Here is an 18,255-nt window from a genome sequence, read left to right on the forward strand (position 1 = left end):
GCTGACGTTTCGACCAATCAGAGGAGAGTTTTACTACGGGTCGCTGGTTAGGACATTTGTAAAATGCGCTAGAAAATTGTGTGAAACAAGCAGGGCATATATTTATTTCTTTTTTGTATTTTATAACATGACGCATGTTTCAGTTGGTGGACAACATTGTTAGAGTCCAGCAATGAAGTAACGATTCTTACTCCTTAAACATTCTAGTTTTGTAACCACTTGGATCCGCTTAGCTAACTAGCCGTACATGCTAGGTTAGCCGACATTTATCAGTTCTTGAGAACAAGAGTAAAACACGGGATAGTTGTTTTCACTCTTGGTTTGTGAAATATATTTGACATAATGTGTAACAAAACAAGGCACACGTTAATTTAAGTCTCGTAATAATGGTCAATTTCAGAAGTTACACCAATCGCTGGTCATCACTCAGCAGCTCCATCTACCGGTAAGTGTCAGAAGTGCAACAACATCAGCTACTGTGGAGACGAAGCCATGAGGCCGTGACAGTACATTTTGTCCCAACGGGATTCCACGGTCCGATGCTTTTAAAAAAAATAGTATATTTTGTAGGGGAAAATAGTAGATTTTGACAAGCCACATATGAGTTGTCATTACAATAGTGACTGCTGGATGCTACCGTCCATCCTCTTATGGGACAGCATTTCTGCAGCTACTCTCTCAGCAACAGAAAGTGTGCTGTTCCATTTTTAAACATAGGCAGGTTTGTGTTAGAGAGAGAGACATGCATGCTCGTTCCCCGCCTCCGTTCTTCATACATAGAAATGGCAAATCTCAGCGAAAGCCGTCATGATGCATTGCACCCATCACATACACATACATACACAGACACACATATATATATATCATAGTGACCATTCTACAGCGCCACAGTCTCCCAGTTTTCATGCAGAGAAGGAAATTGAGTGAACTAACAAAAGCACATACACATACTCAGTTGGTAACCATAGTAACTGAGGCACCGGGGAAGGCGGAATCATAAGTGAATTAGATGGAATTCTTGATGCACGTGAGTGTGAGGTGTAACGGCGAGAACGTGACTGTGTTCATATTGTCAAGGCAGGAAGTAGATGTAGACCGGGGTTTCCCAAATGTACCCAATTTTCCACCTTAGATGAATATGATGTATGAGGGAATGTTGGTACGGGTAGCTTATCCCTTGACACGCTTCTCCCGCCTTGTTGAATTTAAAACAATGGTCACTCTGTGACAAGTCTACTGTCCATTACACCAAATACTGACTCTGATATCCTTTAATTACCATCAATGCTGTAACCAGCACCTCTATTCAATTAGAAGCCAAGTCGGTTACAAAGGAAAATTACCAAATAATTAGTGCTGGGTCAAAAAACCCACATCCTGATATATAGTATTTTTTACTAACTCAACAATATAGTAGTAGCTGTAGTTCAAGTATCATGAGTAGTCAGCAACAAGTAGCTTTATCAACGTCTGCGTGCGCTATGTTAATTGTGTTACTTAGCTGTTGGTGTGAAACCCATGCATGTGACACTTGCTGTACTGTTGTTTACAATTAACATCATCAGTGGTATTAATTAAAAACGTTTGCATCTTATTGCTATTTTAATATAGCATTTTAATATATGTGACCTCTCATGCTATTTTAATATATATATTTTATATATCTGTTGCTGCTGTGTTGTGCAATATTGTTAAGAAACAGCATTCATTACTGTTCCACTTTCTCATGCACTCCAAATTATTATTCAAATGTTCATTGTTGCAATAATTGAAAGTGCTAGCACTGACGCTGAGCAATCGAACATTAAAACAAACACATTGTGCAGCAGCAGGAAGCTACATCATGTATTTCCTCTGCATATAGGCTACCCCCTTTGCACACTCAGAGGCGGTGACATCCGAAGGGAACCCGCAGCATCCCGGGCTCCCCATTGGCTACCAAGCCTCTGGAGGCGGCCAATCGGACTCTTTCCTGGCTGCGTGTTTCCCTCCCTGACTCCCAGCGCCTGCACATCGTTTTCAAGCTTGCAGTGCCGCATGTATGCATGTCAGATCATCGTGTGTATGAGGCTTGGAGCCGTGATGGAGGGGGAAGGGCGACCAGCACATGCGGAGATGATGAGGAAATAGGAGAAGAGAGCACCACGATAGCGCTGTGAGGAGATATCAGCATCAACGACAAAGGAGGAGGAGGAGAGCTACTGGAGGAGAGGAGCAGTTGTTGATTTTCACGGTAGCCACGGCAGCTGCCACCATGGGCTGCTGGCTCTCTGGACCGTGGGTGGGTGATCCAGCGGTGAGTACCACCGAGCCCAAATCTTGCAATGCATGTGTGCTTTAAATAGGACCATTCTGTGCCTCTCCTGGTTGACACGCCAAAACGGTCCATTTCTATGCAGTTTTGTGTCTACTATCATAATCAACCTAAAGCGTGTGCACGTGAGACCTTCATGTACCTAGATGGATGTATTCATGTGTGTGTGCCAAAGAAATGTCAGCCATTTTGTGCTTCTCAGCTCAGTCTGTGTGTGTGTGTGTGTGTGTGGGCGTGCGTGTGTATCTGTGTGTCTATATACACTGACTATAGACACAACATTAGGTACACCTGCACTGTCACAGGAGATCTAATTAAAAATTCTGCCTTTGCAAAGATCATAACGGTGTTAATTTAACACTATGTTTATTTTTGGGGTTGCATTTTTTGGTATACTCTTGGACTTTTCGTAGCATGGACTGTACAAGTCGGAGACCATCCAGCGGAGACACGGCTTCTTCAGTTTCAACTAGTTTGCTGTCTAAAGAAGGCGACCGTAAAGGCGGCTGCAGGAAGCTATTGTGATCAATTAATCTGTCCATTCATCTGCCCTAATTAAGGTCATATTTTATTTTATTTTATTTTATTTTATTTTATTTTATTTTATTTTATTTTATTTTATTTGATTTTATTTGATTTTATTTTATTTTATTTTATTTTATTTTATTTTATTTTATTTTATTTATTCATTAATTCATTATTTTTCTACCGCTTTTCCTCACAAGGGTCGCGGCTATCCCAGCTGCCTTCGGGCGAAAGGCGGGGTACACCCTGGACTGGTGGCCAGCCAATCACAGGGCGCATATAGACAAACAACCATTCACACTCACATTCATACCTATGCACAATTTGGAGACAATTTATACATATAAACATTTACATTTTTTTAACAGTCCCACATTGTGCTGCTTCATTTAGGAGTCTAGTTTTGAGTGGTTGTTTTTTTTTTCCCTCCCCTCTCCTAGTGTTGAACCCCCCCCCCTTCATCGTCCAATCACCCCGTCCTGTCACCCCTTGTCTCACTGCATAGTATGGACGGATGATTGCACTATTTTACTTGTACTTCTGTATAAGTGACAATTATAAAGGGCTACATCATCATCACAATTTAGAGTCTACAATTACAATTAGCCTGTTTTTGCAATGTTGGAGGAAGCCGTATAAAACACACATATTAGAGATTAGAACCCTCGATCTCCTGATTGTGAGGCCACTGTGCAGCCCGCGATCAATTCATGATCAATAAAAAACTCTTCTAGAAATTTAGCCCAATGCTCATCCCTACTCTACATCCCACTGAGAGTGGTCTGTAAATATGCCGTCCCCTTATTTGGCTAAACTATCTACGGCACTGGACCTCATTAGACTCTTCACGTGGTTAGTGTGTGTGTGTGTGTGTGTGTGTGTGTGTGTTTGTGTGTATATGTGCACTAGAATGTAGCAGAGTGTGACTCATATGATGTGATGTGCTGCACTTAACAACACAGTTCATGCTTGCATGTCTTAATTGATGTGTATGTGTGTGTGTTTGGGGGGGGCGGGGGTCCGGTTCAAAGACACCACGTCCATCTTATCCCCGTTATACGGTTGCATCCAACCCAGAAAGAAGGTTGTGTGTGTGTGTGTGTGTGTGTGTCTACAGGCAGAACGGCGTGTTCTGACCCAGTTGCATAATGTCGATGCTTAGAGCTTCCGCTGCGCGTAGACCGTAGAGCGTTGTCGAAATGGAAGCTGCAGTGCGATGGCGTTAATGTACAAATGTGGGACTCTCACACATTGGCTGGCAAGCAAACAAAACAGCAAGCAGCCTCCAATCTTGACTTGATAATCACTTCGTATTTGTCGCAGCCAGAACTGAGCCGAGCTTGACATCATGATGACATCAGCAGGGTTCTTTTCTCAGCTCTGACGGCTGCGAACATTTCAAGCTCATTTTCATGTGTGAAATAAGAAGAGGAGGGAAGACCTGCTGTTCGCTAAACTATATTTGTACCGAGTGAGCACAGTCATCAAATGGCGTCAAAGAACCACAAAGGCCTGTGGTATAAATACAGTTCTGGTCAGGTCGTAGCTCTCCTGTTATGCAAGAGTTCCTTATTAATGATGTTGTAACAATAATGTGTTTATGATCACCAAATATGATAACAATCTATCATTTTCCTCACTTTCATTCATTCATTCATTTTCTACCGCTTTTTCCTCATGAGGGTCACAGGGGTGCTGGAACCTATCCCAGCTGTCTTTGGGCGAGAGGCGGGGTACACCCTGGACTGGTGGCCAGCCAATCACAGGGCACATATAGACAAACAACCATTCACACTCACATTCATACCTATGGACAATTTGGAGTCGCCAATTAACCTAGCATGTTTTTGGAATGTGGGAGGAAACCGGAGTACCCGGAAAAAACGCCACAAAGAGATGTCCAAGGGTGGAATTGAACCTGGGTCTCCTAGCTGTGAGGTCTGTGCGCTAACCACTCGACCACCATGCAGCCCCCTACATTACATTCATTCATTTTCTACCGCTTATCGTCACGAGGGTCGCGGGGGTGCTGGAGCCTATCCCAGCTGTCTTTGGGCGAGAGGCGGGGTACACCCTGGACTGGTGGCCAGCCAATCACAGGGTACATATAGACAAACAACCATTCACACTCACATTCATACCTATGGACAATTTGGAGTCTCTAAATTAACCTAGCATGTTTTTGGAATGTGGGAGGAAACCGGAGTATCCGGAAAAAACGCCACAAAGAGATGTCCAAGGGTGGAATTGAACCCGGGTCTCCTAGCTGCAAGGACTGTGCGCTAACCACTCGTCCACCGTGCAGCCCCCCTACATTACATTCATTCATTTTCTACCGCTTATCGTCACGAGGGTCGCGGGGGTGCTGGAGCCTATCCCAGCTGTCTTTGGGCGAGAGGCGGGGTACACCCTGGACTGGTGGCCAGCCAATCACAGGGCACATATAGACAAACAACCATTCACACATACATTCATACCTATGGACAATTTGGAGTCTCTAATTAACCTAGCATGTTTTTGGAATGTGGGAGGAAACCGGAGTATCCGGAAAAAACGCCACAAAGAGATGTCCAAGGGTGGAATTGAACCCGGGTCTCCTAGCTGTGAGGTCTGTGCGCTAACCACTCGAACCGTGCAGCCCCCTACATTACATTCATTCATTTTCTACCGCTTATCCTCATGAGGGTCACGGGGGTGCTGGAGCCTATCCCAGCTGTCTTCTGGCGAGAGGCGGGGTACACCCTGGACTGGTGGCCAGCCAATCACAGGGCACATATAGACAAACAACCATTCACACTCACATTCATACCTATGGACAATTTGGATTCGCCAATTAACCTAGCATGTTTTTGGAATGTGGAAGGAAACCGGAGTATCCGGAAAAAACGCCACAAAGAGATGTCCAAGGGTGGAATTGAACCTGGGTCTCCTAGCTGTGAGGTCTGTGCGCTAACCACTCAACCACCATGCAGCCCCCCTACATTACATTCATTCATTTTCTACCGCTTATCCTCACGAGGGTCGCGGGGGTGCTGGAGCCTATCCCAGCTGTCTTCTGGCGAGAGGCGGGGTACACCCTGGACTGGTGGCCAGCCAATCACAGGGCACATATAGACAAACAACCATTCACACTCACATTCATACCTATGGACAATTTGGAGTCGCCAATTAACCTAGCATGTTTTTGGAATGTGGGAGGAAACCGGAGTACCCGGAGAAAACCCACGCATGCACGGGGAGAACATGCAAACTCCACACAGAGATGGCCGAGGGTGTAATTGAACCCTGGTCTCCTAGCTGTGAGGTCTGTGCGCTAACCACTCGACCGCCGTGCCGCCGTATTTTCCTCACTTACTTACTCCGATTTTTAGAGGCGTTGAAACGGTTACTTGTGAAGCTGTGGAAGTTTAGGTTCTGGACCCAAACTCCTTGGGAGTCATCCCCAGTGACTTATGCCTTCGGGTTGGGAAAAGGGTTCTGACTACCGTCTGTGCGTATGCGTCATACGGCAGTTCGGAGTACTGGACAGCACCCCAGCTGGTGAGTCAGTAGTTCTCCTGGGAGACTTCAACGCCCGTTTGGGCAATGACAGCGTGACCTGGAGGGGCCGTGATTGGGAGGAACAGTAACTGTACTCCACTGAAGAGAGAGCTGAGCCCGGAAGGCACAGCTCTCAATTTACCGATGTTCCCACCCTCACCTACGGTCATGAGCTTTGGGTCGTGACCGAAAGAGATTGTAGATAAAAGCAGCTGAAATGAATTACCTCAGTTGGGTGGTTGGAACTCGGTCATGAGGGAGGGGCTCAGTGTAGACCTGCTGCTCCTTCACATCAAGAGAAGACAGCTGAGGTGGGTCGGACATCTAATCCGGATGTACCCCCCCTTTCTCTTTTCTTTCTTTTTTTTCTGGAATTCTGGAATTCCGTATTGAGAATGCTGCCCCACAACCCAGACTTGGATAAGCGGAATAAAACGGAATGCACGGAATGTGAGCACTGTAGTGTTACATTTATGTTCTGTCCCACTCTTTAAAGGGGACAGTATGACAGTATTTGTATTGAGTTGTGGATTCCTATAGAGCAGCTACACACAATAACCCGCACAGAAAGCTTTCTAGATCTTCAAGATTCTGCACCCTCTTCTGTTTTCCATGGACTTCTGATAGAAACATTCATTCATTCATTTTCTACCGCTTATCCTCACGAGGGTCGCACTGGGTGCTGGAGCCTATCCCAGCTGTCTTCAGGCGAGAGGCGGGGTACACCCTGGACTGGTCGGCAGCCAATCACAAGGCACATATAGACAAACAACCATTCACACTCACATTCATACCAGACAATTTGGCGTCGCCAATTAACCTAGCATGTTTTTGGAATGTGGGAGGAAACTGGAGTACCCGGAGAAAACCCACGCATGCACGGGGAGAACATGCTAACTCCACACAGAGATGGCCGAGACTGGAATTGAACTTGTGTCTGATAGAAACAGTGTGTTTAATTTACTCCAGCCCTGACCCTCCTCTAGGTACGCCCACTCTGCTATGATTGTGTTTTATTCATTTTTCTGCCTCTTCTCTGCTTGTTTTCAGCTGACTGGTGGGCGGAGCTTAGCGCACCTGAGCCAGCGTGACGCCCTGCGAATTCTGGCGGCGAGTCAGCTTCCTGTCACCATGCAGGTCAAAAGTCTGAGGGGGCGCGGTTCCGACACGGACAGGGGAGCCTGGGAGCCCCTGCCCCTGAACTTGCAACACCTCAACTTGCCCCTCCCGATGATGGGAGCGGGGCTTAACACCCCAAGCCCCTCCTATCAGGACAGGTGAGAAGCATGTTTATTACTCCATTACAAATCTGATTATTTTTTTTAAAGCTGCTTTTATGGACACATTCAAGTTCCAAGAATTTTTCCAAGTTTTGTTAGGTTTTTTAATAAAAAAAAAAAAAAAAGATCAATCAGTACTATAACCATGACCAGTACTGTAAATGTCTACATAACCGCTGTACTTGCTCCTTTCAGGCATTACTACAGCCACCTCTCTCTGCCACAAGATCACTGTGATGGAGGACACTACGGCTACCTTTCCAGCTCCCCAAGAGACACCGTGGATATCAGTCACCAGGTGATGCACGCAGCCCACTGTCACTGTTCTGTTTACATACAATACAGAAGCTTTGTCCTCGTTCTCATGTTCACTCTACCACTGACTCAGGATGCAGAAGTGAGCAACCATCGAGCCAAGGACCAGAGCTGCCTGATGGGATGTTGCAACGTCAACCTGGATGAGCCCAAAGGCTATCACAGCCAGGTAACGAGGCCGTGTTGGAGCTGAGTATTACACAAATTGTACATCTTCTTGGCCTAAACCAAGAAGAAACCAGTGCTATATATATATCGCTATATTGACCCTTACTGTGGTAACCATTATGTCATTGTATGGTCATATCACCTCCTACTTCGGTATGTGATATGAAAAAAAAAAAAACCTTAAACTATATTAGGAAAGCAGGAAGTGGATAAATGTAACAGTTACTGATTGTAAAAGTACCAGATGGAGGGGTAGGATTTAATAAATCTCTTACCATGCTGTTAACTACTCCCTTCAGAGAGCAGCACAAACTGGGTCTAACAAGGACAGAAAAACGCTGCACAACTGTGCAAGAAGACAAATATCTGAGAGTGTGGAGTTTAAGACAAAGACGCCTCACAGGTCGTCACCTGGCAGCTGTACTAAATAGTAGCCGTCAAACTGGACTGGACAAAAACATTTCTAAGTGATCCCAAACTTTTGATAGTGTGGGTATAGTCACCAAATATAAAGGTGACTATAGGGGTGTTATTTCATGCCTACAGGTCTCTAATGAATATGAAAAATTGCATTTAGAAGGTCATAAAAAGGTTTTATATGCTGTAACTATGAAAATATGCAATGACTGATGTGTGGTCTTGCAGATGGATGAAGATGACTTCATGCTGGAAAAGCCTCTGGGCTACCTGCCGCTCCACCATGAGCTGGACAGCGGTCTCGGCTGGACAGATGGCTCTCTCCACCAGGGCGACCTCTCAGGCCTGGAGACTGAAGAGGCAGGCCTGGACGACTGCCATCCCCACGGGGCCCTTGGCCCAGGGGGTTGTGGGGCCTTTGGAGGTGGCGGCTCCCCATCCTCGGAGTCATTCATTTCATCAGAGCTCAGCGATTCAGGTTTCTACAGCGTGAGCACCGGGGAGTTCCGGCACTTCCAGAGAATGCTGGAGAAACGAATGCGTCTGTACAACGCTCGGCTACAGCATCAGGGGGAGACATGCGAGAGACGGGAACGGCGCGACAGCTGCCCCATGAGCCACCGCGAGCTGCTGGAGGCCATCCCGGAGACACTGAGCATGCAGCCACCGTGTCAGCGCATGCAGCTGGGGATGGAAGAGGCCAGCGGGGCAGTTTTGGACCTCCCGACCCGAGGACTTGTCAGGTATGTGATGGTGGGGAAAATTCAGACGAGTTGGAATGTAATTGGATCCACAGTATCCAAGTCCATGAAACCAGAGCAGATAAACCAGAGCAGATAATCACAAAAAAGATTAATTCAAAGCTGATATGGGTCACCTAATACTGAGCTCGTCTCCATGGAAACAGCTGAAAAATGTCTGTCTCGGACTGCACAGCGGTCCAGTGGTTAGTTCGCCGACCTTACAGCTAGGAGACCCGAGTTCAATCCCACCCTCGGCTATCTCTTTGTGGAGTTTGCATGTGCATGTACCCCGCCTCTCGCCTGAAGACAGCTGGGATAGGCTCCAGCACCCCCCGCGACCCTCGTGAGGAAAAGCGGTAGAAAATGAATGAATGAATTATTATTATTATAGTAATAATAATTATTAATAATAATATTAATAATTACTTATTATTATTCACAATAATAATAATAATTATTATTATTATTAATAATAAAAATTACTTATTATTATTCACAATAATAAGAAAAAAATAAAATTATTATTATTATTTTTATTATTATTATTATTGTGAATAATAACAAGTAATTATTAATATTATTAATAATAATTATTATTACTATAATATCATAATAATAACTATTATGATTATTATGATTATTGTGAATCATAAGTAATTATTAATATTATTCATAATAATAATCATTACTATAATAATAATAGTAATGATTATTATTAATAATAAAAAATACTTATTATTATTCACAATAATAATAAGAAAAAAATAAAATTATTATTATTATTATCATGACTTATCCTTTATTATTTATTTATACTATTATTATTATTATTATTATTATTATAGGAGGATATGTCAACTTGTGTAATGTGTCCTTGCATGTGTACCTTTATTTACAAATGTACATCCATGATAGCCATGCATTTTTTTTACAACGAAATACGTACCTTTTTATGCAAGACCAACAGTTTTAGAATATAATAACTCTCTGAATGAATACTCTTTAATATTTAAAATTCAAGTTTTATATTTTGATTTCTGTAATTTTTTACAAGTTTTACTGTCAGCGAAAAAATAAAATAAATACATAGGTTCCCTAGCCCTGCTCTAAGGGGTTCTAACTTTGTACATGAACTGTTTTCCCAGGGTGTCGTCAGTCCAGTTCCATAAAGCAGATCGACCCTGTCTGAACCGTCACAGCTCAAGCAGCGGAGCCCTCTTTAACCCCTCCCACACGCACCCAATGGTGTCACGAATGAGCGGCCCTGTCCTCTCCACCTGCAGCACCCCCTCCAGCCACCGGAGGCCGCTCGCCCCGATGCAGCAGAACTACCAGGGCTCCAACTCAGTGGGGATGCTGAGGAGAAGCCGTACGCTGCACCATCGTCCTCCACCACAGGAGTACCGGCGCCGGGCCAGCCACCCGGCGTCCCCTTCCTACTGCGCGGCCACCCTGCACCACTGTGGAGGGGTCACGTCTCATAGCGTCTTTCAACCAGGCCTGCCGGAAGAAACTGAGCTGGTGGCGGACGTGATGGCTTCCCACCCAGCAGATGTCGGCCTGTCCACGCAGCAGCACCCCGGTACTCTGGGCCACATCAGGGGTCCCTGCTACAACAGCAACCCGAATGGCCAGCTCACCCACCACGACTGGTGGCACGCGCAACAAAGGAGCTTGATCCCAGACGCACTGGAGGCAGAGCGGGACAAAGAACTGGAACGGGAACTGGAACAGACCCGGCAAATGGAGAGGAATCTAGAGATGCAGGAGGAACTGGACCGAGAGAGACAGCAGGAACTGCAAAGGAACCGAGCCAGAGAGCAGCAGCACCTCCAGAGCATGGTCCACCCGGCCCAGCCAGGCGACGTCAATGACACGTGGCCCAAACCGGCCAGTCGCCAGTCTCAGGGCGGTGGAGGAGGTCGAGGTCTTTACAGCACCCTGGAGGGCCACACTGGGACCGGCTCTGCTGGTCTGGATACAAAGAAAGAACAACTGGATGCACAGCCAAGCCCTAACCCCAAACTTAACCCTTGCTCCAAAACCAATATGACTTCCCGGATCTCCAGGAGCCAGTTCCTGAGGGACCGGGCCTCGCAGCTTGCTGACGAACGCAGCGGCATGAGCACCGACGATGAAACCAACACGGACATGCTTTTGGGTCGCTACTGGAGCAGAACAGAAAGACGGGAACACTTCTTACTAGCTCGTGAGCAGAAGCAACAACAGGCAAGAGGAGGCGCGGTACGTGAGGGTTCCGGCAGAGCCGCCGGCGCCTCCGCGGTGGAGCGAAGCGGGCCGGATGGTCGAGCGAGTAGTGCTTCCACGGAAGGACGATGCAGTACGGTTTTGGAGCTGAGTCAGAGGAAGCTGAGTCGGCTGAGGAATCGGAAGATGTTGGACGACTGGACGACGGTGGAAGAGTTGCTGACTCACGGGACCAGGTTGGACAGCCAGGACCACCCGATGCTTTGTCCCAGCCCCCTGCTGACGGTCACCACTGTCTAACCGCATGGACGCACACTTCACCGTTGCTGGTCGTTGTTCAGACAGAACACATCAGCGTCAAAGACTCGAACCCTGGAAGCATGCGGCGTAAAGATATTTCTATCAAACACTTTCTCACCGTATCATGATCCTTATGATGGGGCTGGAGGTTACAATATTTTACCCAACATCTGATGTCACTTTTAAGCCCTTTTTATAGGTTAAAAACACACAAAACGGGTGCATCTTTTCTCTGTGTCGCCACTATTTGCGGGTTTGAGTCCCATGTACCAGAAAAGTGCACAACGTATTATTATTAGGAAGCGTCTTTTACAGCATCGGCTCGGGAACAGATGCGCCTGTGCGTAAGGGAACGCCGGAAAGACGGAGTTTAACACCAACACTCACTTGTCGCCCTGTTGTGTTGCCAGATAAGTCAGTATTTTACACACACACACATACACACACACAAATCATCAATGACTTATGGACAATCATTTGCTTAACGGCGGCCATGTTTTTCAATCAACCTTGCTTGTGAGTTGCCTCAAGTGTGTGCCAAATGTTGTCGTGAATAGGCTAAACATCCTAAGGCTGAGTTTTAGTAGAGCGTGATGAGCCGTGTGCGAGAAATTTCAAGTCATTCAAGTCAAGTGATTTGTAGGTGCCATATTTTAGGGGGGGTTTAATAACAGCGCCACCGTGTGGTGTGTGATTGTCAGAAAATGAATAAACACGGCAACACAAAAAGGGTGTTGACATTGTTAGCTTGTTTGCGTGCAGCGGTTCAGCAGCAGAAGAGTTAGATTCCACAAACGTTTCACACCGGGTTCTGTTTAAAAATAAGGCATAATATTCTCATTTGTTTTATGAGAGAGAATTTGCGCAAGATTATGGACTTCCTATGATTTAAATGTGTGTGTTTCACTGTGACCGCAGTTCATCACATTCAATAATAGCTTTATGTGCGGGCCCGTTGTACAGCACTGCTATGACACGTATGAAAACAAACAATAGAAAAGAGCCTGTCAGAGGTACAGTAAGTAACATGTGATACGACAATGATGTTTGATTTGAGGTTTGATGCATCGGAATTGCATAACGGCGGAGAATTAGTACAGTAAACCTCGGATATATCGGACTCGGATATATCGGAAATTCGCTCACAACGGACAGTTAAAAAAGAACCGATTTTTCTGTAATGCATTTCCAATAAAAATTCATTGCATATATCAGATTTTTTATAACGGATTTCGCCTATTTCGGACAAAATCTCCAGTCCCGTTCCAATGCATTTCCATTAAATTTCCCTCGCATATATCGGATGGCCGCATCGTGGCGCTCTGATTCGCCGAATTGTGACAGGCCGCTATACGACGTCATTTGCAGCGTTTGCAGCATTGACTGCGCGTCCAGGTACATTGGAAACATAGTCAAGGAAGTGCCTTTTTATAACGGATAAAATCCGATTTACGCGTATACCGGATATAAATCCGATATATGCGTAAAACGGACATTTTCCAGTATAGGCATATAACGGATTTCGCTTATATCGGACAAAACCAGTGGGAACAATTGAATCCGATATATCCGAGGTTTACTGTACTAGACAAATGAGTACTACGGAGGATTCTGCCTGAGATGCATGCAATGAACGCAGCACACGTGATTCTCTCTTCCCACAGGCTGTTAGTTGTTTACAAATGCACCGTACCTGCCCACGTGTTTACTAACCGAAAGAAAGATATGCCTCAAGACTGTGGTCGAAAACCGCTGCATGGATCGTGACCGCGTCAGCTTTCGTGACGTATATATATATGCCCAAATTCCAGGTCTACTCCAGGGGTTCAAGTGCAATAATACCTCAGTCTCAGTGTTGAAGGCACTAACTGTCCATGAAGTTAACACGGGACAAGTCTTTGAATATGAATATTATAAGAGAGGACCTCAAGAAAACAAACAATTTTTTGCAGTTCATTTTGATACAAAGTGTTTCTCTCCCAGGGACCGAGGCCAGTGGAACAACTGTAGATAGAACAACAGTGTGTGTTGATGTTGATGTTTTATTTATCAGCTATTATAGTTATTTATGGAAGAAAACAAATCTTTATTGTCAATGTGTTTGAATACATTTCAATATTTTTATTGTAAGTTTTTTTTTGTTTTTTTTTTTATATGTTACCCGGAAGCTGGTGATTTATTTGGATTTAGCTTTTTTAAGTGAAAACAAATTGTGAATATTCTTGTCTCTTTAAAGGCTAAATTAAATGTCACTGTTGTTTTGTGTCACAGGTTGTGTACATGTTGATTTTGTTGGCATATTTCCTACAACAAAGGTGGGGTTTAAAGTTTGATTCCATAGTATCAGTTCACTGGTGTCAAAGTCAAGGCCTGCCAAAACAATGCATGTCACGCCCAATCTATGCTTTTTTATTGCTTTACAGAGTGCTAAAAATCAAATACAGGGGCAATGGCTAGCAGATATTAAAGTAAACATGAATGTAACACCTTTTTTTTTTTACTCTAGTAATGATTTGGAACACGTGATAAAGTGTAACACAAACAACAAATCACACACCACAGCAGCAGCAGAACCAATGTTGTAATAGCAGCAAGAAGCAAACTGCCTAGCCGGTATTAATACTGCTAAAGAATTGGTTGTACACAATAGTAAGTGTAATAGCCATGAGCCATTATAAAGCGCATGTAGAGGTAGATTAATGATACACTAGTGGGTGAGTGGTTAGCGTGCAGGCCACAGAGCTAGGAGACACAGGTTCGATTCCCCTCCTCGGTCATCTCTGTGTGGAGTTTGCATGCTCTCACCGTGCATGTGTGGGTTTTTTTACATTCCAAAAACATGCTAGGTTAACTGGCAACTCCAAAATGGCTGGCGACCAGTCCAGGGTGTACCCCATCTCTCAGCCGAAGACAGCTGGGATAGGCTCCAGCACCTCGTGACCCTCATGAGGATAAGCGGTAGAAAATGAATGAAAAAACATGTTAGGTTAATTGTCCATAGGTATGAATGTGTTAGTGTGAATGGTTGTTTGTCTATATGTGCCCTGTGATTGGCTGGCCACCAGTCCAGGGTGTACCCCACCTCTCGCCTGAAGACAGCTGGGATAGGCTCCAGCATGCCAGTGACCCTTATGAGGATAAGCGGTATAGAAAATGGATGGATGGATAGTTCAACTGCAGCTATACTGCCATCTTGTGGAGTTAATAATTAAAAAAATTTTAAAAGTTAATTTTAAAAAAACTATGCCGCGGATTAATCCAAACAGCCAATTGACCTGGCAAGTATGGAGACTTGGCGATAAAAGAATAGTTAATACTATTCTATATAACATTTATATGGTACTGGATCTCCAACCAGGCTGCACGGCGGTCGAGTGGTTAGCGCGCAGACCTCACAGCTAGGAGACCAGGGTGCAATTCCACCCTCGGCCATGTCTGTGTGGAGTTTGCATGTTCTCCCCGTGCATGCGTGGGTTTTCTCCGGGTACTCCGGTTTCCTCTCACATTCCAAAAACATGCTAGGTTAATTGACAACTCCAAATTGTCCATAGGTATGAATGTGAGTGTGAATGGTTGTTTGTCTATATGTGTTTGTCTATTTAATCTCACTCATTTGGCCCCTCTATTTACACCTTTTCAAGGAATTTTCCTTTCTAGATAGAAGACTATGAAGCGGACTCCCACCTGCTTAGCAACCACGTCTTCCCTAGCCAGCGATGTGACGCCAACACTCTGAATAATGGATGCCTTTTTTTGCGCCCCTTCATTGTCTTTGCTTCCACAAGGACAGAAGGCTGAAAATAGCGCTCGTGTCCTCATGCCATGTGAAATTTAAAGCACACTGGAGCGGAGAGTCCCGCTGCCGGGCAAAGGCACACTTTTTCCCCTGCAGCATCTGCATGGCAAACCTTCTGGAATACCATGATGCACATGTGGATGTAATGAAGATTAATTAGCTACGAGACGCTGGTTCTGTTCTGTGTTCACTGAGCCGCTAACAACACATGGTGGGCAACGAGTCAGCATAGTACACATAGAAGACTCTAAAATAGTTATATATAGAAAATCTCTGTTATCACGCAATTTTCTGTCCTCCTCAAGACTACATTAAAAACTTTCTAGCTTCCCAAACGTATCACCATTTCACTTGGGGTTACCATGACAACACAACTTTAGAAGCTGTAAACGCAGCTCTAAACGTAGCATCCTTCTACAAATATATTCACTATCTCTCCTCTGGACATGTCCCAACCATCTCAGTACCATGTACTAGTTCCTGATCCTATCCATCCTGGTCACTCCCAATGAAATATGGCCTATTTAAATAAGACCGGTTAGCATGCAGACGTCACAGCTAGGAGACCAGGGTTCGATCCCACCCTCGGCCATCTCTGTGTGGAGTTTGCATGTTCTCCCCGTGCATGCGTGGGTTTTCTCCGGGTATTCCGGTTTCCTCCCACATTCCAAAAACATGCTAGGTTAATTAATTGGTTAATTAACAGCTGGAATAGGCTCCAGCATGTCCAACATGATAGAGTGAAAAGAAGTTCTCCTCCTATTGCGTGTGGAAATGGTACGTTTTTGGCTTCTTTGTTTTCCAAAAACATGCTAAGTTAATTGGCGACTCCAAATTGTCCATAGGTATGAATGTGAGTGTGAATGGTTGTTTGTCTATATGTGCCCTGTGATTGACTGCCGACCAGTCCAGGGTGTTCCCCACCTCTCGCCCGAAGACAGCTGGGATAGGCTCCAGCACGTCCCGCGGCCTTTTATGGCCCGTGGCTGTGTTTTTATTGGCCTTTGGCATATTCTAAAAATAAACTAAAATAAAACAACAACACCAAAAAAGTAATGGTTCTTCCAAGCTTGATGTAAAGAATGAATCAAGTGATTGTGTGTGCTAGCAAAGGTGTGTTTCCTTAGCATGTAAACATAAAAGTCATTTATTAAATCCGCCCCAGAGTCAGGTCTGGTCTGTGGATGTGCCGTGCAATTGCTGAGCAGCGGAACTACAGTACATCAACTCAGTCAAGCATAGCCGTTTAATAGCCATTCTTAAAACAGAGGAATAAAGAACACATAATCCGCTGTGACTGTAAGCCCACTCAACTTATTTTACGCCTGTCATTAGACAACGTTGTAGATGAATAGTTATTTATTTCTGACAGTGACGGACCTACAGAGGATTTGCGACAGTTCTGCAGTAAATCCATCCTGCTGACACGCATTTTATTATTGAATTATTGAATTTCTCACAAATTATACTTTATTGACAAAGACAGTATTACTGTCACAAAAATGAAATTGTTTTAAATGTTTAGTAAGCTGTCTCCTAAGTAAAGGCCTACACTATAGGATGGAGTTAAACGCTTGTTTGTAACGATGCACATCTTTGCACATTCCAAAAACATTCCAAAAACATGATAGAGTGAAAAGAAGTTCTCCTCCTATTGCGTGTGGAAGTGGTACGTTTTTGGCTTCTTTGTTTTGTCTTTGGGCTGCACGGTGATCTAGTGGTTAGCACGCAGGCCTCACAGCTAGGAGACCCGAGTTCAATTCCACCCTCGGCTATATCTCTGTGTGGAGTTTGCATGTTCTCCCCGTGCTGGTGGGTTTCTCCGGGTACTCCGGTTTCCTCCCACATTCCAAAAACATGCTAGGTTAATTAGCGACTCCAAATTGTCCATAGGTATGAATGTGAGTGTGAATGGTTGTTTGTCTATATGTGCCCTGTGATTGGCTGGCGACCAGTCCAGGGTGTAGAAGACAGCTGGGATAGGCTCCAGCACCCCCACAACCCCTGTAAGAATAAGCGGTCAAAAATGAATGAATGAATATAGCTTAAATACAGTGGTGTGCAAAGTGTGACCTGGGGGCCTTTTACAGCTCATAGCTGTATTTTTATTGGCCTTTGGCATATTCTAAAAATAAACTAAAATAAAACAACAACACCAAAAAGGTAATGGTTTCTTCCTTGCTTGATGTGCCAGGCCTCAACAAAATAGGACAAGGAGGACATAACATGACATTTTGTTGCTAAAGCATCCTGGAGGCAAAGATGAAATGTCGTTATTGTCCTAATTCCTACGACATTCTTATGAGTTCCTGATGGCATGGAGGATTCCTGGTGTGTTAAATACATAAACAACAAAAACCCGTTAGGAAAGCATGAATGCTTGTCACTCACATCCAACAATCCCAAATATGTGACTGGGTCCTTCAGGGTCACATTGTTCACATGTCTAAATGCAGACAACAATTCATCGTGGCATGGAGGAGTCATCATGTGACAGCAACATTTTATAAGTCAAGTGACTCCTGATTAATGCGTAATATAACGCCTTAACTTTTGGATTTTTGATGTTTAAAATGCATGACGCTTTTATGAGTCTTTTAGAGCCTGATGACGTCCATCGTGGAACACTGGATCACCTCTAGATCCTTA

The 18,255-nt window shown here is 44.6% G+C and overlaps 1 protein-coding gene across 1 annotated transcript; it reads left to right on the forward strand.

The window, feature by feature from the left end:
• The first annotated feature begins 83 nt into the window (after nt 1-83).
• LOC131105962 (uncharacterized) lies at nt 84-14,769 on the forward strand. The gene is made up of 7 exons (XM_058054542.1): nt 84-445; nt 1,865-2,296; nt 7,430-7,656; nt 7,855-7,957; nt 8,048-8,143; nt 8,788-9,302; nt 10,448-14,769. Exons 2-7 carry the CDS (start codon nt 2,255-2,257, stop codon nt 11,808-11,810), a joined length of 2,346 nt encoding a protein of 781 aa, XP_057910525.1. The 5' UTR covers nt 84-445; nt 1,865-2,254; the 3' UTR covers nt 11,811-14,769.
• The last annotated feature ends 3,486 nt before the right edge of the window (nt 14,770-18,255 follow it).

Source organism: Doryrhamphus excisus, chromosome 18, assembly GCF_030265055.1.
Source record: "Doryrhamphus excisus isolate RoL2022-K1 chromosome 18, RoL_Dexc_1.0, whole genome shotgun sequence".
Lineage (NCBI taxonomy): Eukaryota > Metazoa > Chordata > Actinopteri > Syngnathiformes > Syngnathidae > Doryrhamphus > Doryrhamphus excisus.